The sequence below is a fragment of the Macaca fascicularis genome, chromosome 6 (genome assembly GCF_037993035.2).
Source record: "Macaca fascicularis isolate 582-1 chromosome 6, T2T-MFA8v1.1".
NCBI lineage: Eukaryota > Metazoa > Chordata > Mammalia > Primates > Cercopithecidae > Macaca > Macaca fascicularis.
The window spans coordinates 99,712,614-99,739,285 of NC_088380.1; the positions used below are offsets into that span (position 1 = coordinate 99,712,614).

General features: G+C 39.5%; 1 protein-coding gene across 2 annotated transcripts in view; it reads left to right on the forward strand.

Moving 5' to 3' along the window:
* Positions 1-10,065: 10,065 nt before the first annotated feature.
* RHOBTB3 (Rho related BTB domain containing 3) overlaps positions 10,066-26,672 on the forward strand; it is a 65,243-nt gene continuing 48,636 nt past the window's right edge. For both annotated transcript variants that reach the window (XM_005557403.4, XM_005557404.4), the window contains exons 1-3: positions 10,066-10,414; positions 10,591-10,816; positions 15,944-16,130. In XM_005557403.4, the coding sequence (XP_005557460.1) occupies positions 10,413-10,414; positions 10,591-10,816; positions 15,944-16,130 (415 nt within the window). In that variant the 5' untranslated portion in view covers positions 10,066-10,412. The remainder of the gene's footprint in view (positions 10,415-10,590; positions 10,817-15,943; positions 16,131-26,672) is intronic.

The following is a 26,672-nucleotide window of genomic DNA, read 5'->3' on the forward strand; positions in this document are numbered from 1 at the left end:
CCAGAAGGACCTTTGCTTGGCTATCCATATACTTATGACATCACTGAGAAAGGTCTAAATGCCTTTTAATGTAGTTGGAGAGTGCCCTTGTCCTACCCAGGTCCTAGAACTGGAGGGAGCTGGTAACACAAGAACATGTTGAAGATGAACATTGAAAACACTCCTTCATTAGCAGAAACAGAATGGGCCTTGTCAGAGTTGTGACAGTTACTGACGGGGCAGGGGGTTTGGATCTGGCTAAATATAGCCAGGGGAAAGAAACTAGTAGTATAACTGGAAGGATGGTAATGATTACATGAGTGCATATGTTTTAATTTGAAGGTAAAAGAGGAGAGAATATCAATCAGAGATATTACTGAAGTCCCAGCTTAATATTTTAAATATTTAAGGAGCTCTAAAGAGGAATATCTGATTCTGCTTGAGAGACAGCATTTGAAAAAAAAAAAAAAAAAGGAACATGAAGATCAAAATAAGTAAGAATGTGTCCAAGGGAATCTCAGGAAAGAGTAAATGAGCAGGAAAAAAAAAAGTGAAAAAATGTCTGTAAGATAAGCCAAAATTGTTAAATGTTTCAGCTAGGTGATCTATTAGAATGCCAAAAGGACTATTCATGAGGGGTAGAACTGCCAACCTAATATATAATGGCATTAGCAGGACTTTTCTCAAACAAAGAAAAATCTCTAAGAAAATTTTAATTACTATTAACTGTAAAATCAAATTTTTAACTGCAGACAGGATTATAGAGTGAGAAGTGAAAAGTTATAAACAAGTTGAGAAAAATGAGGACCAAATGTATTGTGTGAGGGCAGACGAAGTCAGGGGAAATGATCTGTGACAGCTTCTGAATAAAAAAGGAGAACATTTCAAAGCATGTTTGTAAAATGTGCCAGCTGGGATAGTACCCAATGGATGGCCATAGCAGAGATGCATGTAAACAACACAGCAAGCAAAGGGAGTGCAGGAGATGGGGAAGGCTTTTAATATAGTTAAAACATGAGTCAAATTATAGCAATACTGAACAAAATCTATTTTTTAACATATTAGAGTTCATTGAAAAGAAGTCATACCAGCAAAGTATTATACCACTTAACTCTAACATACTATATTTCTGTATGACTACAAATGGAAAACTTCAAAAAAATTATGCGTACTACATAATACACAATCAATGGTGCTTGATAACAATACTTATATTTATTTATATACATCCCTGGAGGTGGTATTTTATAATTTAAAAGAGGTTTTTTGGTTTTTTTTTGAGATGGAGTCTCACTCTATCACCCAGGCTTCAGTTCAGTGGTGCGATCTCAGCTCACTGCCACCTCTGCCTCCCGAGTTCAAGCGATTCTCCTGCCTCAGCCTCCCAAGTAAGTGGGACTACAGACTCCCGCCACCACGCCTGGCTAATTTTTGTATTTTCAGTAGAGGTGGGGTTTCACCTTGTTGGCCAGGCTGGTCTTGAACTCCTGTTGATCCTCCCACCTCGGCTTCCCAAAGTGCTGGGATTATAGGAGTGAGCCACTGTGCCTGGCCTAAAAGAGTCTTATCACTTTTCAAGAGCTAAATAACAGAGCAGGCATATTAAAGGCCAGATTACCAGATTTCTTTGGAGTTCAACCCTTTGAAAAATGCTAGTAGAAAAAGGGAGCTCTGATTCAAAGAAACGTATGTTCTGCTATTTTTAAGTAATATTTTAACTGTAAAACCAAACAGTTGTTTTAAAAACATCACTGAGCACAATGATAGAGGTGGGTAGATAACCGAAGTTCAAACAAAGAAACAAACATCGACATTTTCTGAAAGAGTTTAGGATAGCTGGATTTCACATGTGCATAACATTCTAGATCAGGGCTTCCCTGGGCCACACTGGAAGAAGAAGAATTGTCTTGAGCCACACATAAAATACACTAACACTAATGATAGCTGGTGAACTTAAAAAAAAAAAAAAAAAAAAAGCAAAAAAAAAAAAAAGAAAATCTCATAATGTTTTAAGAAAGTTTAAAAATTTGTGTTGGGCCACATTCAAAGCCATCCTGGGCCACATGCGGCCCTTAGGCCGCAGGTTGGACAAGCTTGTTCTAGATTCTCACTTTGACTTCTCCAAACACAACTGAGATTACAGCCTCACAATTTAAAAGAAATCGACAATTTAGAAGAAGACTGTAGGCTCGTTCTCTGGGAAGAATGACCCAGGGAATAAAATAAGTAAAGTCAACTTTGCTGAAGACTGACTAAATGGTCATTGGTCTTGGTGAATTACTTTGCTTAAGTTACTGTCATGAAGTACATGCAAACTCTTGTTGTTGTTTTTTAAAAAAAAAGCCAATCTTGAATTTTATAAATTTTGTGTAAATTTGCACACTTTATCTCTCATTAGTTAAAACAATACAAATACATTTTTCGCGGAGCTGATTGCTAGGCAAACGGGTCTGCAGTTTATCTGTGTTGCTCTTCCCTATCTCTCCTTTACTTCCTGTGTCGCAGCCTCCCTTACCACAGTAGCCAGCCCCAGTGCTGTGTTCTGCATCCTGGCAGGCCCAGCTTCACTGTGGTATCTCTAAGCTTGTCCTCCAGAGCACAGCCCAAAGCACCAGCCAGGAGTCTCCAAACTTTTTTGACCAAGCACCCCATCAGAAAACAATGTGAGCACACTCCCAAGGGCTATAAATTACATGCATATATTACTATGAATACAATATAACACAAACAGAAAATTTTTAATACATGAGATGAAGATCAAGTCAATCGTAGTTTAATGTATTAATTGTGATACATTATTTGATAATGATACATACATTATGAAATTTTCCTCTCAAAAGTTATTGTGAATAAAGCTTTACAGGGAGAAGGACAATTGAATATGTCTCTTTTTAAAATCTTGGTTTACATTTTATGACACAGCAATACAGTTATCTGGTTTTATGTTCAGTTTATTTAAAGGCTCTCTGAAAAGAACTTAAAAAGATCTGTGGAATTTATCAATGAAGAACTGCTTCATGATTCTCATTTTTCAGTCCCATTATGCAAAAGTTTTAGTTGATATTTGATGAATATATTTCCTGCTTGCAAAATGTTGCTCATCTGTTTCTGAAACTAATCAGAAGTGTAATACGTTTTTACATGTTTAACATATAGTTTCAGAACTGATTGAAATTATATTTGGAAAACGTTTAGGGAGTTAGAAAATTCTATAATATGGAAGAGATTTTATGGGTTACATGCCTTGTTTTCAATCACAAACATTACATAATGAAGGAGGCAGTTTCAAACACTGGGTAAGGGCACAGACCCTGGGGCCAATTGTCTGAATTGGAATCCCAGCTCCTCTGCTCCCTACTTGGGTAGCTGGGATTACTTGCCTTAGCCTCCCAAGTAGCTGGGACTACAGGCTCCCGCCACCATGCCCAACTAATTTTTGTAATTTTAGTAGAGATGGGGTTTCAACACGTTGGCCAGGCTGGTTTCGATCACCTGACCACAGGTGATACACAAGTTTCTTGCCTCTTTTTTTCATGTGGCCAAGTTTCTTAACCTCTTTGTGCCCCATTTTCTCTCCAGTAAATTAGGATAATAATAGAACCTACTCCATAAGGTGGCTGTGAGAATTAAATGAGTCAGTATTTGCAAAGCACTTAATGTAATGCCTGGTACATGGTAAGTATACTTAAGTGTATAAAGAATTATGGAGCTGGGCATGGTGGCATGCACCTGTAGTCCCAGCTACTTGGGAGGCTGAGGTGGGAGAATCAATTGAGTCTAGCCTGGTCAACAAAGTGAAACCCCATGTCTTAAAAAACAAAATTATGTGTAGAACCCTGGACATACACATGCCATGTGACCTAGCACACCCACAAATATACTATATTTTGAAGCAAAAGTGATCCTAGCAGCTTTGTTTATAATAGGCAGAAACTGGAAATAGCCCACGAGTCTATCTACAATGGGATGGATAAATAAATGGTGGCATATATTTGCATTGGATGCTATTCAGCAATGAAAAGGAGAAAAACAAACCACAGCTACAGCAACACCATTTAATCTTACAAATGATGATGAATAAAAGAATCAAGGCACAAATACATACAGTGTGATCCCACTTAGAAAGAGTTCAAAAGGAAGCAAAACCAAAATATCTGTTTAGGAATGCACATAGAGGTAGTAAAAGTCTAACGAAAAAATGAATAATCATTACAAAAGCCAGGCTTATTATAATCTCTGAGGGAAAGAAGAAGAGGGCTGTAGCTGAAGACGGGCGCCGTGCATGCACACACACAAGCACACGCCTTTCCGTGAGCACTGAGACTGCTCTCACTTTTGACCTGAGAGATTTTAGGAATGTTTATTTTATAATTATTTATTAAATCATGTGCATAGCTTTTCTGCACTTTTCTTTATGTGTGTTGTATTGCACAACAAAAACTTTTTCAAGCTGCTATAAAATTCTTGTTTCTACAAAATTAACTACTTGTATTCTGGCTCCAGCTTCTTTGTTAGAATAAATTGCATAGGAGATATGCTGTGAATGAATTTCATGTGGTTGCTCTCATTGTAATGTTAGCTTGGAATTCTTCTTTTCTATTCTTTTTTTTTTTTTAATGTTTAGTCAAAACAACTAACCTGTCAGTGGTTACATGTAAAGAAGTTTTGCATAAAACACAGTTTTTATTTTTAAACAGTCAATTATTGTTTACAGTATTGTCAAAAGATGTAGAAGAGAAAATATGTCTTCTCTACTACAGCTTTTCTTTAGTGGCTCACAAAAAAAGTTATTTCAAAATGTATTTCATTTGTTGGAACACAATGTAGTAAATACTAAACTGAAACAGAATTTCTCAAATACCATAAAGTGGAACATATTAAAAACATCTGTGCTTTCAGTTTAACCTTATAGTAAACTTCCCACATTGTTTAACTTGTTCAGATACTTATGACTGGATGTTTAGCAAAACTTCATGTGAAGATTCTCAAGGTATTTGCTAACAAAGGAATGCAGTTGTTTTTTTCCATTTGTGTTCTATGTATTATTTTAGATATTTTTATCTTGGCAAGAAGAAAACTATTTCCCCAAGAGTGTGCTGCTTTTTGACTTTCATTTTTAAGAAAGCTCAGAAGAGACTTTGTAGCATTTATTCTTGGTGACTTTTCTTGAAAGTATTGACTTGCATATAGTACACTACTTAAACATGCTAGAAACTTTATTGAGTTTGCCTTCAATACTTTGATGTTTAGTTTTTAAGTTGCTAGCTAATTGTAATCAGTTTAGAATATCATTATCTATTAACTATAATATGCACTTAGAGTGAAATCAATGTTCCCAAAAATGGCTGTAAATTTATACTTAAAACAGTGTTTTTTATAATCTATTATTACGGTCAACTTCTTGGCAAATCTGATTAGTCGTTGGTTTTTTACCTTGCAATGTGGCTCCCAAAGAGTGTCAGAAACATCAGCTTGGCTGGGTGTTTTTGCTTCTTCTTGCATTTTTAACACTGTCTCCCTTGGTTCCTGCTGTAACAGTAGTTTACTTAAATATGATTCATAAGTCCCCTTAGAAACAGAAACTGCAACATGTGGCAGTATGTTGAACGTGAACATACAGCCCTCCCGCTACCCCTCACTGTGCATCCTATTGCTGCCGTGCCCCCAACACTCCTTGTGTCTGCCCACTTACTGGTCAGCCTGGGGTACCAGCAACAATCCTGACATTAACTAGTAGTAAAGCTTAATTTTTTTCTCCTCCCTTTTTTTTTCGGTAGAAAAACAATGGGTGTGATTAGAAGTTTATTCTGGAATTTCAGGGATCATCTTCTGTACCCCTCCTTGAAGACTCAGGCTCTAGATAAGTGGTCTTAAAAATTGTGTTGGTTTTTAACCTTGGAAAACCCATCTTTTTAAAGAAAATGAATATGAAACTTTTTTTTATAAAGATAGCAATAAGACCGCCCTGATTGACTTTAAGATGCAGTGTCAGAGTTCAGATCTCACTGCTTACTCTTTTTCTGCCACCTCCTCAAGCTGATTTGAAGATTCTTCTATGGAAACCTAGTTTTCCTTGAAACATAGTTGGAAAAAATCTTCTGCCAAGCCTAGATCTCTAGGCCGGACCTCACCAATGCTTACTTCCTCTCCAGCTGTTAAGGAACCAACACGTTTTTCAAAAACCAGTATATGAATATTCACAATTTGGGGACTAGTAATAGCCCACTCAATTACTTTACATGTCCTCACTGTACCTTATGCTACATCTCCTTTAGGGATAAGAACATCTAATAGAGTAAATATGAAATGGTGGCATTTCAGTCACTAAAATAGGAAAAAAATATTGTTTGGGTTGGAAGCCCTTCCTGTGTGTTCCCCAGTGACCTTGAGGTTGGAGGACATGTGATATCTGTTCTGTTAACACTGGTAAAATAAAATTTTTTAAATGTGCTAATGAGAGAAACTACAAATACATAAAACAAATAAAAATTTGAAATAAAAGGGAAATAACTTTAAAAAAGTGATCATAAGAAAATTATGAAAAGATCTTTAAGATACCAGGAAATGGACCATCTGTGATATTCTTTTAGCCAAGATAAATAACACTTGCTGCTGTAATAATTGACCTCAAAATGTCTGGCTCAACTCACTGAAGATCTATTTATCACTCAAATCACAGTACAATGCATGCTGTGAGGAAGCTCTGCTCTAACTAGTCATTCAAGGACTGGTTCCACACTGCAGTCCCAATAGCTTCAAACACCTGGCTTCAAGGTTGACCTGACTTCATGTGGTTGAGACAGGAAGATAAAAGCGAATGGAGAGACACACTTCTCTACTGCTCAGCAGGGATCATATTCCGTTGATGAGAACTAATCATGTAGCTCTACCTATATGCACAAAATTTGAGAAATGTCATTTAGCTGTCTTGGAAGAGAAAACAGGTTTGGTGAGTATGTAGCCAGGCTTTGTACCAGATACTCAATTTGTAGCTTGAGTATCACCAGGTATGACTCCAGAAATCTCTTGGGAAGCCTCCACCACTCTTTTTTCTGCCTGCTTTAATATAGAAATCTTCATGCTAGCACTAACTTCATCTCTTGCTGTTCCTAGGACGAGTCATGATCTTCCATTTTTTTATACCTTTGCATGTGATGTCTGTCCAGATCTTTCAAATACTCCTTCCCTTCTAACCTCCTCTTCCTCCAAAGCTAACAAACTCTTAATCTTTTAAGACCTAAGACAATGTTTACTTCCTTTATGAACTTCTATCTGACACAGAAAGCACAGATCTCTTCCTAACATTCACTGAACTTATCTTTTACTTTGTACCTATCTCTTTTACTGACTGCCTAATCACTTAAGGAACTAGAATGTTTTCAAAAGGATTAAGTGTGCTAATATTCACAAACTAATTAATATGTCAGAGGCGTTTGAATCAGAGCAACTCCATCTTGAGTAGGGGCTGGGTACACCAAGGCTGAAACCTACTGGGCTACATTCCTAGAAGGTTAGGCATTCTTAGCCACAGGATGAGATAGAAGCTCAGCAGAAGATACAGGTCACAAAGACCTTGCTGATAAAACAGAATGCGGTAAAGAAGCCGGCCAAAACCCACCAAAACCAAGATGGTGGTGACAGGGACCTCTGGTCAACCTCACTGCTCATTATATGCTAATTATAATGCGCTAGCATGCTAAAAGACACTCCACCAGCACAATGACAGTTTACAAATGTCATGGCAACGTCAGGAAGTTACCCTATATGGTCTAAAAAGCGGAGGAACTCTCAGTTCTGGGAATTGCCCACCCTTTCCGGAAAAACTCATGAATAATCCACCCCTTGTTTAGCATATAATCAAGAAATAACTATAAGTATACTCAGCTGAGCAGCCTATGACACTGCTCTGCCTACGGAGTAGCCATTATTTTATTCCTTTATTTTCTTAATCAACTTGCTTTCACTTTATGGACTCCCTGAATTCCTCACTGGAGGTCCAAGAACTCTCTTTTGGAGTCGGGATTGGGACCCCTTTCTGGTAACAAATTGCCTTGGTCAATGACCAAGTCTTATGTATCTTGGGATCTCCCATGCCTACCCAGCACAGGCTTGGCTCACATATTCAGTAACGAAGGAAAAAATGAATACTTTCCCCCTTTCTGACACTTCCCAGTTGTCAGCAACTTTGGTGTCTTTTTTTGTTTCATTTTTGTATTAATATTTTTATATTGTCATAAAATATAACAATATTTACCACGTTAATCATGTTCTAGTGTTCAGTACATGTTCTAGTGTTTAGTTAATAATGTTCTAGTGTTCAGTCCTATAGTTCAGTATAGTATGAACTACGGATGCACCTCATGCAACAGATATCTATATCTTTTTCTTCCTGCAAACCTGAAACACTATACCTGTTGAACAACGACCCCTTTTCCCCTCTCCCCAGCCCCTGGTAACTGTTATTCTACTTTCTGTTTCTAAGAGTTTGACTACTTTAGATACCTCCTATAAATGGAATCACTTTTTGTGATTTGCAACTGGCTGATTCCACGTAGCACAAGGTCCTCAAGGTTCATCCATGTTGTAGTTTATGAAGGAATTTTCTGCTTTTTTAAAGGCTAATTGTCCATTACATGTGTATACCACATTTTCTTTATCCATTCATCCATTCTAGTGTCTTTGTTTTTGACTTATGGGTTTCTGGAAGAGACTGATGAGAAAATATATTTTCCATTAACCCAAGAGAAAAAGTGATCCTGAATGCTGGAATTTTTAAGGATGGTTTAGGTTCTAGAGACTAAAAGAGAAATCATAGAAAATGCAAAGGGAAATTAGATTTAAAAAAATTAGTGACCACATAAAGAATGTCTGCTATTATATCTTCTCTGAGCACGAGAAACTACTAAACTACTTTTAACCGAGCAATAAGGGCCCATAATAAAAAGCTGTTACCCTAGTTTTTTACTACCCTACTCAATACCCCTTCTTTCATACCCTCAAAATAGCTCAGTTGAGAAAAGAAACAGTCCAATTTTACAGAAGGGAAAAATAAATAGATAAAAGGATAAGCAAGAACTCTTTTTAACACGGAGTAAGGTACTGGTTAGAATTTTAATACTGTATGGAGGCGTCTAACCCCAGAGTAATCCCTGGCCCATTTTGGTGTTAGTAAGTGGATCCCAGTGTTCGTTTGTATTGAGGTAGTTTGAAGCACGCTAGGGATATTCATAGCCTTTACTTCAGTGCATTATTATGAAAGAATCTAAAGTATCTTTGCATTTACATGATTATGTTTTCAGTTGGTCTGCGGAGCTATTATTAAATGTGTCCATAATGTGTACAGAAAAATCTTCAAGTAAACTAGCATTTAACTCACCAACACATTAAACCCCCATACATAACTTCCTTTAAAAACGATCACACTAAAAATCCCAGCATTTAAAATCCTGAAGTTTTCGCTAAAATACGCTAAATATAGCTCGAAATAGTAAATAATCCCCCCAAGGCGACATTAGCAAATTAATTGGTGTGCGAACAAAGAACCCTTTCTGCAGCGGCATGAATGTTGCCTTTATTTTTTCTCACAAGTATGATTTTAGAAAACAGCAGTAGCGCATGTTGACAAATGACAAAGCGGCAGTCGTGGTAAAGCACTTTCGGTCAAAGCCAAGAGGGGGGAAAATCGGGTTGCTGGGGCGGCACTCGTGCTGGAATCCCTAGCTTCCCTAACCTCCTTTTTCCAGTCCGGAGTGAGCGGGGGCCCCATCGCCCCACCCCCCTTTCCTGGCTCTGGTTACGGCCTTGCGAGTTGAACAAACTTGCTGCAGGCGGATTGGCGGTCGGGAGCTCTCGGGCTGGGGCGTTGTATTTATTAATTTATATTCCGCGGCGCCCCGCGCGGGCCACTCCTTTGTGTCCGGCCGCCGCCGCGGGAGCTCCGGGGCCTCGGCGGGGAGCGCGTTCCCTGTGTCCGCCCGACCCCCGGGGCCGGCACGTGCTTCGCCCGGTCCGCCGAGGGGGCGGAGGCCCCGATCTCCCCGACCCCCCTTCTCTGCCTAGAGGAGGAGGAGCAGCGGCAGCAGCAGCAGCAGGAGGCGATAGCTGCCAGCCGAGGAGGCGCGGCGGAGAGGGGACTGCGGTCAGCTGCGTCCACTCGGGGCTGCGCGGCAGTCCCGCGCCCGGCGATGTTCCCGGGCAGTCTCTGAGTAGCAGCAGCTTGCCCCCCGCCCGCTAGCCCACCCTGGTGTCCGGCTCGCTTGCTGGCTGGCGCGGCCCCGGCCCCGCTCTGCGTCGGCCCCGCCGCGGTGGAGGCGCGCGAGAGGGACGCGGCCGGGGATGAGCGGATTGCGGGTGAACTCGCCGCCCGGGGGCCCCGCGAGGCCGTAAGCCGCTGCTTTTCTCCGAGTCGCCGCCCTGCCCTTGGATTTGAGATCATGTACGTACGCGCCGCCGTCCTGCCATTGTCTCTCTCCAGCGCGTGCCGTGCGCCCCAGGGACGGGGGCTGGTGCCCATCCTAGCCGCGCGCTGTCCCCCGCACTTCCTGTTCCGAAGAGAGACCCGCGCGCTGACCGTGCTTCCCTTCTCCCCTCGCCCCCTCTCTGTCCGTGCAGGTCCATCCACATCGTGGCGCTGGGGAACGAGGGGGACGCGTTCCACCAGGACAACCGGCCGTCGGGTCTCATCCGCACTTACCTGGGGAGAAGCCCTCTGGTCTCGGGGGACGAGAGCAGCTTGTTGCTGAACGCGGCCAGCACGGTCGCGCGTCCAGTGTTCACCGAGTATCAGGCCAGTGCGTTTGGGAATGTCAAACTGGTGGTCCACGACTGTCCCGTCTGGGTAAGGAACAGCAGCTGCTCCACGCCAAGGCTGAAGAAGCTTTTCTTTCCTTTTTTGCCCCCTCCCCCTTCTGCCCACTTCCGTGAGTGTGGAGTGTTCGCGTTACATGGGTCAAATTTTCAAACATTTTTGAGAAAATATTCGGTCCTTTGTTTCACTGGGCAGGGCACAGCCCCGTCAGAGAAGACTCTTAGGAAGATAGAAGGCCCCAGTGGGAATGTGGAGCACTTACTGGTACACTTCACGACTGTGGGTTGTCCCTTGGGAGGCAGCTGACAGTTGAATGTGCCAACTCCAAGGGACGGGGTCACTAAGTTTCACCAGCAGAAAGCAGTGTTTTTTTATGCCTACCCTATGGGTGATAGTGTAATATTGGTGTTCTAAAAATATAGCCTTCTCAAAGCTCAACACAGGCAAAAATACTTTTCATTGGGACAGTTCAGAAATAGTTCCTCTGGAAAGCGGAGGAAAAGACAGGGACTGGGAGTTAATTTTAAATGACTCATTTATAGCACTATTAATTGATCTCTGAAAACTTTTAATTTTAATAATGCAAATACTCTTTATGTATTAGCCATTTGTCTTAGTGACTCATAAATCAGAAATAATATTACTAATGTTGCTTGGAAAACTTAAAAAATTAAAATTTGTAATAATTGAACAAAATTGTAGTGAAGTGGATAAATTGTAGCCCGATTCTTGAGTGTTTGATTAAGGGAGAAAGGAATTTACTTTCTGACACATATAAGTATTTTCAGTATACAATAACATTATGTTTGAATGTTTTCCTTTGGTCTTATTTGAAAATCTCTGACTCTTTACTGATATTGGAGTTACGTATGTTTCAGCTAAGTTTACATTTAATAACAGAAGAAAGTTTAGTGCCTGAAAAAATACGAATTGTCATTGTGTGAGATTTCACATTTAAACAGCAATTTTAAAAACTGAATCAGGGCTATAGGAAACTATCATGCCTTTCTAAAAAATGTGTAGAGTGTACTTGGAAAAATTTTTTATGCAAAATTCCATGTAACAGAAAGAAGATCACTCGCTTGTGTAAGTTTTCAGTTAAAGAAGAAAGTTTGTTAATTTGGTAAAATAAAAAACAGACCTTTTCAGTTAAGAGATGCTATTAAACCCCTAGTTATGACAGTGATGACGCTGGTCATAAGAAGTGTGATGGAGAGCTTACTGACCAGAGTCTATGCAGGCAAATGAAACACTTCTTTTACTTGGACTCTTTCGTCGTGAAAGATCTTACAGCCTAAAAACATAACGGTTCAACATGCAGTTGAACAAATGTTTGGTGAATAGAGTAAACGTAGGGAAAATAAAATTAGCTACATTAGGATGTTAGGATTGCTTTCCCTATATTTAATTTGAGCTGTTAACACTTTCCTGTTTATATTGTTAATTTTGCAAACAGCAATGCTTGTGATCCCATACACTTTGTCTAGTAAAATGAAATCTTCCAAATGGAGAAAATAAGCCTCTATGGTACGGATTTTTCCCATATGCTGGTTGTTATGGTTTATTTTGCTAATCACTTTTTGTTTGGTTAGACTCTGGCCCTATTTAAGGCACCAAGTTTGTAACCCGGTACAATTTGCTGGGCTATAATGATCTTCAGATATGAGATTCCATTTCTAGAGTTGCTCTTTATAAGGTGCTTTTCTTCACTTGGTGGTAAGTAAAGCCCATCAGAGATACTAAAGCTGATTGCATTAATAAACTGTTATTTGATATATTACGGAATCAGAATATTACATAGAGCAGATAAAGCACAGCCTTTGATATCAAAAGGATCTGATTTCAGATTCTCACATTGCCATTTCAGGTCTGCGTGTCCTTGTTAAATCACTTACCTTCTCAGCCTTATTTTCCCTATCTATAAAATAATCTGCCTCCTAGAGCTGTGCTGAGAAGTGAATGAGAAACTAGCACGCATCACGTTCTAAGTATAGAGGCTGACATTTAGTAGCTGCTCTATAAGTGGTAGCTAATATAAAAATAAAGTGTTTGTTATAACTTTAGTATAGTTATGTATCACTTGTATTAATACTAAGCAAAAGTAAGATTTTCGCAGGTCATTCAAGATGTATACAACTACAGTACCAGTACACTGGGGCAGCGATGTTCATTCTTCATACATGCAGCCCCACATTCAAGTAAAATAAAATAGTTTCACTGTAGAAATTCAGATTTTTTTTTTTAAAGATGAGTTCAATTCTCCAAATGTGGCTCCAAGCCTTGTGTTGCATAACCCCCTAGAGGAAATCCTGGAACTGATTTACAAGTGGTAGGAGAATTTGATTTCCTTCATAATTCTGGAAATCTTTGGAGTATTTTCTCTTTGACATAGTTTGAGAAGAGATGTGTTGTTGTTGCCTTGAAGTTTATTTTTTTTATTTATTTATTTTTTTTTTTGAGACGGAGTCTCACGCTGTTGCCCAGGCTGGAGTGCAGTGGCGCGATCTCGGCTCACTGCAAGCTCCGCCTCCCAGGTTCCCGCCATTCTCCTGCCTCAGCCTCCTGAGTAGCTGGGACTACAGGCGCCCGCCACCGCGCCCGGCTAATTTTTTGTATTTTTAGTAGAGACGGGGTTTCACTGTGGTCTCGATCTCCTGACCTTGTGATCCGCCCGCCTCGGCCTCCCAAAGTGCTGGGATTACAGGCTTGAGCCACCGCGCCCGGCCAGCCTTGAAGTTTAAATGAGATATCTGTGTTTCTCTTCCCTAGTTCTCTTCTGTAGATCCTTAGCCTTACCCTGGATCCTTGCCTTAAATACTTGGAACTTTTAAAACAAATGTGCTGCAGATTCATTAGACATAGCACATTATTTAGTGTGTCTTTCTCTCTTTCCCATCTGTTTTTTTGGTGTGGTACGTTATTATTTCATTTCACGTTTCTATATCTTTTACTATTTGTTAAAAATATTCCACAAAAAGCAGTGAGGTAGTTTAATAGATTTACAGTTTTCTTTGCAGGGTTTGAAGCTCTGCTTTGGATTACAAATAAAAGTATTTATAGTCTTCACATCCTCAATCCCACAGAGTTAAAGATGCCCAGACCCATTTTTTCATAACGTTTTCCCTTAAAGGTCCTCCTCTTCCCCGGATACTTCTCCAGTAACTCTGGAATTTTGAACTATTTGGAATTCGAAAAGCAGCTACTTTTGATTTATTCTCTCAGAGTTAAATGGCTGCTTAATATTGGCCCCACTTTTGTTTAGCTTTTTATCTCGTTTGTCTTCCTTGTTATACTTATGCACTCTGTTATACTTGTATACTTTGAACTTGAATGCTATAACAGATGCATTTGGAACTGAATAGTCTGTGTGGTTTGGGATTTGGCAGTTTGAGAGTTCTGCTGGGAAGCTTTCCCATTTTCTTGCACTGTGTCCCACTTCCCTTCTCCCCCCTTGCACCCTCTACTAAGTTCAAGCCTTGCCTTTGTTGTTTATAGTTTGCCTTTTTTTTTTTTTGGTTCTTTTACCTTCCTTCAAAGATACTGTACGCATCCCAGTTTTGATAGGGTATTCATGACAAAAAATTCTGCAGTTCTTGTTACTCTGAGTGTACTTGTGAGAAATGAGTGGCTGGGAGGGTATGGGGAACTGGGGGAGGCACTGATGAGAAGAAGCTTTCTCTGCAGAAGGGCATTGCTGTGTGATAACTCCTCCAGAATGTTCCATTGTAGGATAAAAGCTCTGTCACGTAGACCTTGGTTGGCTGATTCAAACACTGTTAACCCTGTTTTAGATTCATTATTTCAAAGTTTGGACTTTCTTAGCTCAACAGATTTTGGACCCGTTAGTCACACCTAGCTATTTTCTTAATCTAGCTTTATTACATCCTGGAAATATGTACCAAAGGCCACATAAAAGGACAAATGATTAATAGTTAACTAGAATGTGAGAAGAAAACTACTTGTACTTATTTGGTAGTGGAATTAAGATACCTAAAGATATTTTCCTTACATCACTATTCATACAAAAACTTTGAAAAATTATATTTAAAATATCAACCCAGACCAGGCGTGGTGGCTCATTCCTGTAATCCTACCACTTTGGGAGATCGAAGTGGGCAGATTGCCTGAGCTCAGAAGTTCAAGACCAGCCTGAGCATCATGGTTGAAACCCCCATCTCTGCTAAAGTACAAAAAATTAGCTGGAATGGTGGTGCACATCTGTAGTCCCAGCTACTCGGGAGGCTGAGGCACAGGAATTGCTTGAACCTGGGAGGCAGAGGCTGCAGTGAGCCAAGATCACGTCACTGAACTCCATCCTGGGTGACAGAGTGTAAGACCCTGTCTCCAAGGAAAAAAAAAAAAAATCAAAACATTATATTTTTAAGGAATAGTGTTTGTCGTAAATTACTTATGGCCCCAGTTCTAAATAAATATAAATGTTATTAGCTGTAGCACAAAAGTAAATATTTCAGAACTAGAAGGGTTTATCCTGAATTTTTAATTTATGTAAGCAAAATACATGAATTGAAAATATATTCCTTACCATGTTAACACCTTGTAATACACAGTATTTCTTTTTTTATAAAGGAATTTCTCCCTCACCCCACATTCATACTCTATATATACAGTACTGTCCAAAGGATGGATGAAGTTGAAAAGTATACATGAGTTTTGAAAATACGAATAAAGTATATGGAACTTCACAGAATTTAAAATGTATTGCAGTTCAAAACACTGAAAATCCTGCAGTGTCTAACTGGGTCACAGGAAAACCTTTGACGCTTCGTTACTCATACTGTTGCTCTTCCATCTAATGCCATAATGTTACACTTTTGAATTTATGAGGTGATAAAAATATAGTGTAATTTTAAAACAAAAGGCTTATTTTTAAGTGCAAATAGTGAAAGAGGTTGCTTATTTCATCTGACTCTCAAGAATTCTCAGGTTCTCCTGTTTAACCATTACATAATTGTCCAGGCTACATGAGTAAGTAAACATTTTCAAAAAGAGGGTTGGCAGACTGCAACACTTTTAATTTTATGTAGTTACTTATTTTAAAATAATTTTTTATGAATTCCAAAAATTAATGTCATAAATTATTTCAGCATTGATTGGAAGATAAGTAGACTAAAGATTGCTGTTTGCATTTTGGTTTAGGACATATTTGACAGTGATTGGTACACTTCTCGAAATCTAATTGGGGGCGCTGACATCATTGTGATCAAATACAACGTTAATGACAAGTTTTCATTCCATGAAGTAAAGGATAATTATATTCCAGTGATAAAAAGAGCATTAAATTCAGTTCCAGTAATTATTGCTGCTGTTGGTACCAGACAAAATGGTAAGTATTTAATATTCTCTTTTATAATGAGCATGCAAATATTGTATATTTTAAATAGTGCTAACTTTATTAATGAATAATAGGGTTTGTTTTTGAAAACCAGAGTGACTTTGGTTCAATGCCAGCTGCTATCACCTCATCATTTGATACAATAAAAAGGCAACAAAGGAGAGGATTATGAACTTCTGCTGTGATTCCACTGGGTGCAAATCCGTCTTCTAAATGGCTCTTCTACAATAGTGATGGAAGTCAGCAATTGTGTTATTTTGACATATGAGAGGTATTAGGCTGATGCTGAGCCCTAGAAAACTCTTTTTGATGATCTGAAGGTCTACCCAATTGGGAAGAATAGATTGTTCACATGAAAATGTGGACTTGGGAGCAGGATTTTTTGGTAGATAATAATGAGTGAGCTGGAAACAGTGATAGTGCTGCCTAAGAGAAAGGATTGCTTATTCCATGACTGGTAGATTCACTGGGTTTGGGCTGCTTCAGCCATTACTGCTGTGCATATTATTGTCAGATACCTTTGGGCCAACTCAGGATTCAGTTTGATTTGGTGGTATTTTACAGATCTTCTTAGTGGAATTTCCTTAGTAAAGCTATTTTAAAATTTTTACTTTTACACATTATTGTAAAAACTTTGAAATTGAGATATTGCAAAGTAAAGGACATAAAATTTGGTCATCTTAGAGTGCAGCTAAATGCATTTTTACCTATGTGTGCAGCCAGGCAACCCACACAGATCAAGGCATGGAACATTTGCAGCACTTGAGAAGGCTCCCTCATGCTCTTCCCAGTTAATACCTCTCCTCCTCAGAGGTGACTGCTATTCTGACTTCTAACAACATAGATTAGTTTTACCTATTTCTGAACTTGAGACCAATGAAATTATACAGTATGTGGTGGTGTTTTAGGTCAGGCTAATTTCAGTTGGCGTAATACTTTTGAGATTTGTCCCTTTTGTGTTTATCTGTAGTTCGTTCTTTTTATTACTGTATATTATTCCATTGTATGAATATGCCATAATGTATCCATTCTTTTGAGGATGCTTAGGTGGTTACCCAGGAGTGGGATTGTTGGGTCAGAGGGCGGGTATCTATTTAGCATTAGTAGATACAAATAAGGCAGGCATGACCCACCCATGACCCCATATCCTCTCTAGTTCCTTATCTTTCTTTTTATTTCTGGTCATGATTCATAAAAGAGGTATCCACACTTCCCAAGTCCATTTCCTATTCATTCTTCAGTCCACTACAGTCTGACTCTGACTTTCACAAGTGCACCAAGTTTGTTCTCACTCAGGGTCTCCAGTTGCTGTGGTCTGAATGTGTTCCCCCAAGTTCATGTGATGGACACGGTGTGGGGCAGTGGGACTTTAGGAGGTAATTAGGGCAAGAGAACTCTGCCCTCGTAAATGGATTGATGCTATTATCTCTAGAGTGGGTTAATTATCATGGGAGTGGGCTCCTGATAAAAGGATGAGTTTGGCCCCCTTCTGCCCTCTGTCTTGTGAGCTCTCTTGGACTTCTGCCTTCCACCATGGGACGATGCTGCAGGAAGGCCTCACCAGATGCTGGCACCTTGATATTGGACATCTCAGCCTCCAGAACTGTGAGAAATAAATTTTTTTTCTTTAGAAATTACCCAGTCTGTGGTGTTCCATTTTAGCAGCACAAAATGAACTAAGACACCATTTATATCCTTGTTAGCCAAATTTAATACACTTTAATAACAATTATCTTTTACTGAAGAGATAAGAGATAATAATAGTTATCTCTTATTGAAATTATTGAAACATACTTCTCCCTCCATTTAATAAAGCTACTGTTTCTTTCCTGGTTCTTCTAACTCTCTGTCTCCTTTACCTTTCTCCCATCTCCCACACACACAGCGGCACCAACATATCGTGGAATTGCTTCTCAGGGTTCCATCCTTTGACCTCACCTGTTCTTACTCTTCAACCAAACCATTAACCTGCTAATCTGTTACCCTGGCTTCTCCTGTATAAACACTGATGACTGTTCAGTCTGTCTCTCTGGCTTTAGTCTCACTCCTGACACATATCTCCATAGACATCATCTTCCTCTGGCCAAATTCCCTGTCTTAGTGAATGATGCCAATCCTATCCATTCACCCAAACAAGAATCATCCTAGACGCAGCCCAATTCCCCATATCCAGTTGATTAAGAAGCCCTTTTGCTTTTATATTTTAAATAAATCTCAAACTCATTACTTTCTCTTCATCTCCATTGGATTTCATATTTTGGTCATTTAATTATTTGTCATGGTGGCCTTCTTTTTGGTCTCTTTAAGGGATGGTTTCAGATTTTGTAGGGCCTCAAACTTATACAATTTGGGAGGTCCTTTGTAAGGAAAAAAACCCACAAAATAACAGATACATACATGTACAAAAGTAAATATTTAGAATGATAAGTGAAAGCACAGCAAATTACAACTAAAAAAGCTGTTAAATACTATAAACATTTTTAAATACATATATATATTTTTGAGATAGGGTCTCGCTCTGTTGCCCAGGCTGGAGTGCAGTGGCGTGATCGTAGCTCACTGCAGCCTCGACCTCCTGGGCTGGAATGATCCCCTCACCTCAGCCTCCTGAGTAGCAGGGACTATAGGCACATGCCACCACACCTGGCCGATTTTTTTGCAGAGACAGAATTCTGCCATGTTGCTCAGGCTAGTCTCCATCTCCTAGGCTCAAGCCATCTGCCCCCTTCAGCCTCCCAAAGTGCTGGGGTTACAGGCATGAGCCATCACATCTGGCAACACATCTTTTTAACAGCCTGATACTTCTTCAACTTTTCTTATATTTTTTGGGTGACCATAGTCTTTGGTCATCTCTTCATATGATAACCACTGATAGGTTATGGCTGTGTCCCCACACAAATCTCACACTGAATTGTCATAATCCCTATATGTCATGGGAGGGACCTGGTGGGAGGTAGTTGAATCATGGGAGCAGGTTTTTCCCGTGCTGTTCTTGTGATAGTTAATAAGTCTTGTGAGATCTGATGGTTTTATAAAAGGGCAGTTCTGCTCATGTTCTTTCGCCTGCTGCCATGTAAGATGTGATTTTACCCCTCCTTCACTTTCCACCATGATCGTGAGACCTCCCCAGCCATATGGAACTATGAGTCCGTTAAACCTCTTTTTCTTTATAAATTACCCAGTCTCTGGTATGTCTTTACTAGCAGCATGAGAACGGACTAATACAACCACTTTGTGATATTTTCTATAGAGAGAAGAGAATGATAATCAGTTTTTCTTTCTTCATGTTTCTTCTCTTTCCACATCTTTCTGGTCCTGGGCACCAGAGTTTGTGTTGTATTCCTATTTCAGCTCAGGATTCTTGTCGTAACACCAAATAAGTGTGCACTGTGGGTGGCAGAAGCATTTCTGAAAGTCATACGTGTATTAGGATAGTTATCACTCAACTATACATGGACGCGACTATAAACCACAAATAGCTAACTAAGCCTAAAGTTAAATTCCCCTTAGCAGCATCCCCAAAATGCCCATAGTTACTCCAGAGCTGCCTGATACAAGATGAAGTGATTTGGAGTGGAGACAGTAGTCTTGACTAAATATCTTATTTTGCAAATTTTACAAAAGAATATGACCATGTGAAGATATATTGCTTAGGTTCTTCCTGGGGCTTGGAAAGGATCCATAAGAAAAGAGCCTTGAAGCTTGAGCTTCATCAGTTTCATGGTAAATTGGCCTCTGGTGTGCTATTCCTGGTTTGTCTCTTTCTGAAATAAATTCTCTCAGAATAGTCATCCTAGAATACAAGTCAGATCATGGCGCTCAATGCTTTGAATTCTTTAGGAACTTTCTTCTTTGCCTCTTATTTTGCAAAATTTCAAACCTAAGAAAGTTGACAAGAATGAGACATTGAACCCTAGATTTTATAAGCAAGCGCGCGCGCACATACACACACACTATTTTTGGCTGAACTATTTGAGAGTAAATTGTAAACATTATGAGATTTCTTTATTCCTATTTACTTTAGCATGTATTATCTCATCATCAATCAAGAAATCTAACATACTATTATATTTTTACTATTATTTAAGATATAATCCATATTTACATTTCCCCAGTTGTTTGTTTATAATGTGCGTTAGAGCTGGGGTTTATTGTTGTTGTTGTTTAACCAATCCAGGATGCAGTTAAAAATTACACATTGCATTTAGTTGTTATATGTCTCTATTCTCTTTTTTTTCTTTTTTTTTCTTTTTTTTTTTTTGAGACGGAGTCTCGCTCTGTCGCCCAGGCTGGAGTGCAGTGGCCGGATCTCAGCTCACAGCAAGCTCCGCATCCCGGGTTCACGCCATTCTCCTGCCTCAGCCTCCCGAGTGACTGGGACTACAGGCACCCGCCACTACGCCCGGCTAGTTTTTTGTATTTTTTAGTAGAGACAGGGTTTCCCAGGATGGTCTCGATCTCCTGACCTCGTGATCCACCCGTCTCGGCCTCCCAAAGTGCTGGGATTACAGGCTTGAGCCACCGCGCCCGGCCTATTCTCTTTTTTTTCTTTCTTTCTTTCTTTTTTTTTAGAGACAAGATCTTGCTGTGTTGCCTAGGCTGGTCTGGAACTCCAGCTTAAGCAGTTCACCTGCCGCAGACTGCCAAGTAGCTAAGATTATCGGCATGCATTACCACATCTGCCTTCTAATCTCTTTTAATCTGGAGCAGTACTCCCAATGGTTTTTGAGGGGGAGGGACCGTGTCTTTTGTAAAGTTAACATTTTTAATGAACCCAGGCCCTTTAGTTTCATAATTCCTTCATTTATGATAAATGTGCTTGGAAAATAGTGATGTTTCTATCATTCCTCCTACACTTATTAGTTGATACTCTTCTGTAAATGGAGCTTTCCTTTTCTTGTGCTCCCAAATTTTTCTCTTAGAATTATCATGATTCACGGATTTGTATTTTAAATTCAGTATTTTATAATCTGTTCTGATTATTCTTTTGGATGCTCGCATTGTTCCATATTTGCCTAGAGGTAATCATTTCAAGCTACCTCTAATCAGTTTTTAGCCCCTTCCTTATTTTCTGCCACAAGATATTCCAGGCTAAGACTTCGCCTGTCCCAGTCCTAGAATCAGCCATTTCTTTAGGGAATTCTGGTTCCTTCTAGGGGGCAATGATATTTAGAAACCAAGGTCTGGACTCTTAGATGCTCATAACTTTAGGTGTCTTTACTTCTAAGCCCTTTAATTGGCTAGAGCCAGGGATTATACCTTTTCTTTAAATTATGGGCACCGATACCCTTATTTCAGTCCAGTATTTGTATCTCATTTCAGTGACTTTTGCTTATAAAATCATTACCTAAAATGCAAGATCCTTCATGATGTAGCCTCTGTTTCTAGAATCTTGCAAGGCACAATTCCCTGTCTTATGTAACAGTCACACTGAACTACTTGAAAAACTTTATGTTTTTATTTAGGTCTGGGAAAGTCTTAACTTTGTGACTTCAGATATTACCATCCCTCCATTTTCTCTATTCTCTTCTTTTGGGACTCTTGTTAGACTGATGTTGAAACTTCTGGATCTCTTCTCTGATTCTTTTATCTTTCTTTTATATTTCTTATTGCTTTATTTCTTTGTGTTGCATTATGGTAGATTTCCTTGGCCTTTTCTTCTGGTTCACACATTAATTCTGCTGGGTCTGTTCTGCTATTCTGCCTTATTACATTTTTTGTTTCAAAAGCTTTTCATACAAGATCTGTAATGGCTCTTTTCATAATTTCTTGTTCCAGTCTTAAGGATGCAAACTTTTGCTTAAAAAAACTCTCAGGGTAATTAATGATACTTAATAATTTGATTTTGATTTGTCTATTAAGTTTGGTTTTAAGACGGCATTATAAGTCATTCTACTTGATGAGATTTTATTTTATGGTATGGATGCTTCTTAAACATTGGGTAATTCTTAATTTGCCTACCTTTGCAGTTGACTTTCCTTGTTGGATTGATGCCTTCCTCTTTCTCTGCCCAGCTGCTGTCTGGGGATGGGGGTGTAAGTAGGAAAACACCCAGGATCAACAGACCTGGCTGTTTCCACAGGGGTTCTCCCACTCATCCCCAGTCGTTTGCCTTTGGGCCTCCTCCTCCTTCTTGCTCCCCGCATTGTTGAGCAGGGAGCGCTCTGGATGTGGCTGCAGTGTGAACCTGTACTCAGAGCTTCAGGAGGCCTCTTTTGTCCTGTGCTGCCTGCCTTCATTCTCTCAGGCGCTGCTAGTTTCTGAGCTGATGAGGTTTCCCCTCTAGTTTTTGAGTGTTGCTGTCTATTCAGTCCTTCCTGCTTCCCTCCCTCTCTTTCTCCTTCCCTCCCTCCCTTCTTTCCTCCCCTCTTTCCTCCTTCCCTCACTTCTTCCCCTCCCCCCCTTTTATTTTTGAGACAGAGTGTCACTCTGTCACCCAGGCTGGAGTGCAGTGGCACGATCTCAGCTCACTGCAACCTCCACCTCTCAGGTTCAAGTGATTTTCCTGCCTCAGCCTCCTAAGTAACTCCAATTATAGGTATGAACCACCATGCCTGGGTAATTTCTGTATTTTTAGTAGAGATGGAGTTTCATCATATTGCCCAGGCTGGTCTCAAACTCCTGACCTCAAGTTATCCACCTGCCTCAGCCTCCCAAAGTGCTGTGATTACAGGCATGAGACAATGCACCTATCCTCTCTCCCCCTTCCTTCTTTCCTTCCTTCCTTCCTTCTTCCTTTCCCCCCTCCCTCTCTCCTTCTTCTCTCCCTCCTTCCCCCTTTATTTCACCATCTCTGTGATTTGGCAGGGAGGGGAGATCACAGTGTGAGCTTAGCTTTCCATCTTGAAACTGAAAATGAATGTTTTCCTTTCTTCTCACACCCCGCCCTCTGTATATGCTGTATTCTTAACTGTAGTACCCCTCTACACAGTCCCTGTCATATCACCATAGCAAATTCACACTTACCTTTTAAATCATTACACTTTCTGTGAAGCCTTCCGTAATCCCCCCCCCAGACAGTTAACTTTCTCTCCTCTGTTCTGTGGTGGCTTTGGACACCTTTATTTCAGTGCTTATTACGTTATGTTATAACTGTTTTCTGTCATGTCTATCTTGTCTCAGTTGACTATGAGTTTTTTTATCATTTCATTTTTATATCCTTGGTACTTGATGTGTGGTAGGTGCTCACTAAACGTTTATTCAGTGAGTGAATGGTTTTATGGATGATCTAAGTAAACGAAAAAATCAGTTTCACTAACGATGAAATTAATTTGCCATACAAGATGTAATTATAAAGTAATTACAAAGCTAAATCTGGCTATTCAACTCAAGGCCCTTTATTGGCTTCCCCCCATCCGTCCCTTGGAATACATGAAGCTGTGCTGCGTGCTCTCCTTATAATTCCCTTGGAATCCTTTTTACCTTCTTGTTTGTTTTTTGTTTTAAATAGAGATGGGGCTGGCCATGGTGACTCATACCTGCAGTCCCAGCACTTTGGGAGGCTGAGGTGGGAGGATCACTCGCGATCAAGAGTTCAAGACCAGCCTGGGCAACATGATGAAACCCCATCTCTAGTAAAAATACGAAAATTAGCCAGGTGTGGTGATGCACACCAGTAGTTCCAGCTACTAGGTAGACTGAGGTGGGAGGATCACTTGAGCCAGAGATCATACCACTGCACTCCAGCCTGGGGACAGAGTGAGACCCTGTCTCAACATAAATAAATAAATACATAAAAATTTAAAAAATAAAAAAATGGAGATGGGATTTCACGATGTCGACCAGGCTGGCCCCCAACTCCTGAGCTCAAGGGATCCTCCTACCTCAGCCTCCCAAGTAGCTGGAATTAAGCACATGCCATCATGCTCAGCTTCTTGAAATTCTTTTTAAAATTAAAAAGAATTCAGCAAATATAGTCCAGTCTCATATCTTTCCTTTGTTACCCATGTTTTTGACAACCTTGACCCTATGGATATCTTCAACATATTTGGCTCGGAATAAATTTTCAGCTTGTACGAAATATTGAATCTATCTTGAAAAGAGATTTTTTTTTCAGAATGTGCTTAGAATGTATGCATAGCTTTAAGCTCCCAAAGACAGTCATACTTTCAGTTATTTTTGAAACTCCAGTAGAGCCTGGTCCTTTACTAGTCTAGAATTTTTGAAAAGAATTTCTAAAACTTCCAAACAGTGGCAGTGTTGTAAGAATTAACTTACAGGTTCCCAAAGCCACTGCTTTTCAAAGAGATGTTACCCATTTGAGTGTCAGAGTTACATTGTGCTTGCTTTAAAAAAAAAAAAAAAATAGACAGCATTTTATGATAACATCTTAAACATGTAAGGGAAAAAAAGACTATAACGTTAGCTAGAAGTGTAGGACTGATTCAGTCACGTGACCATGCGGCACCACAGTTTAAAATTAGTTTGAGTCCTCTGCTTATTTCTGATTAAATGGTTAATGTAAATTAATTTAATTCAGAATTGGTTCTCCTGCTATAACCAATGCAAGTCAGACTTCTACTTGGAATCTTAGATCGTATAGCTGATTGATATTGAAGAATATAGGAATGGTTCAAAAGAGAACCACAAAGTAACTATTTAGAAACAAAAGCCTATGGAGAAGGTTTTAAGAAGTAAGATTTTAGAATCCAGATAAAGGGTAGGTAGCTAAGTTTCAACATAGTTACAGTATAATATGGTGTAGAATGACTAGACATTTTTTTCCTTTCTGGTGAGTGAACGAAAACAAATGTCTTCAGTGACGTAGAAGAGTTACAGGGTGCTTTCTAGGAACCTGTGTAGGTAAGTTGCTTACCACCATGCACAGTGGAAAACCCACCCCACTAGCATAAACCTGAAATTAGTTGTATTTTCTCCCTCAAATCAAGATTGTTAAAAATTATTTTATGTTATGTTCACTTCATTTTTCCACTTGAAACACTCCTGTCTCTGCTTGATTTCTGTCCAGAAATAAAGTTTAATAAGATGATCTGCCTACCCACTCCATTCCATCAACATAAGGAGACCTTTGTAGATATAAGAAGGCCTCTGTTTTCAGAAAACCAAAGGCACTGTTTACGAAGGCTTTGTAAAGAATGTTAAACACCAACATATTATTTTTCAAGATAGGCTAAATTCTGTATGAAAACTTTATTTGCTCCAAACTTAAAATGATCTTAGAAAAAGTAAAAGTAAAATCTCAAATTAGAACTTACGGCATAATTTAGAGAACTCAAGTTTAACGTTTAAATCACTGTATCTTTGGAATCAGTAATTCTTTACTAAAAGTATATCTTTATTTTTTCTTTTAGTGTCACTTTTCTTTTTAGGCGGAGCAAGTAGCAGTGTTATGTTGTTTATCTCTAACCCACAAAGAGACTTGGAAAAGTCACATAACCTCTCTGAGCCTCAGTTTCTTCCTCTGCAAAATGAGAATATGAATATATGGCTTCTGAGCTCCAAAATGCTTTCAGTGAAGCTAAAATTATCTAAGCCATGTGTGTCTGTGTGCATGTGTGTGTGCCTGTTTATGTGCATTTTTACATGTTATGCATATGCACTAAATATAATTCGCATATACCCAATATTTACATGTATCTGCTTCATCTGTATGCAATTCATTCGTAGGGAAGTTGCTGCATATGTGATGGAGAGCTGCTCAAATGTCCTTTCAGGGCCAATGTACTTACTCCCTCAGTTATTGGGGCTTGCTGGCTGCTGGTGGTGCACATGTGAGCCGCTTTCCATGCATTAGTCTGTGCCGATGAGAGCTGCCATGCCCAAGTTATGCCTGCTCCAGGGGTTTAGTCCTTGTCTGATTACTGGTCAATTTAGGGATAGGGTACAGCTCAGCGACCTCCTTTCCCCAAATGAGGAACAACTCTAAAAGACCATCTAAGCTCCAGAGCCCCCTGTAGGATCAGCTTTGGTCCCTGTTCCAACAGGACTGCAATTCCGATTTTCCCTCTACCCAGTCCTGCATTCCTCACCCCTGAGAAGGGTTATTCCCAAGATCGCTCCCCAATTAACCTTCTCCACACCACTCTTCATCTTAGAGTCTTCCTCCCCACAGGAAGCCAATCTACAACAACATGCATTTCTGGAAATGAATTTACCCTCTTTTGATCTGGCAGCCTTTTTGAATGGTGACACATCTGATGTGGTCACGACACATAACAAATCTGGCTGACAAATATGGAGTTAAACATATATTTTTAGCCTTACTAGGGATGTTCTTAATAGATAGATTGTTCTCCCACCTTTCTAGCCATAGATCTATACATGATACAACTGTGAATCTTGGGACATTTCATTTTTTGAGTTAATACTTTTTATTCCTTCAGTTTTTAATCTTAAAGGAAAAGATAAAGTTGAATGCTTTAGAGTTTAATGATTGAAATGTCTGAATTAATAGGAATGTACTTCATATGAAGTTTACAAAGAGAGTGACAATTTTGTTGCCTGGAAAATCAAGTCAAATTGAAGGTTCTGTTACAATAGAAGTATAAGGTTTACTCAAACTTCGTAAATAGA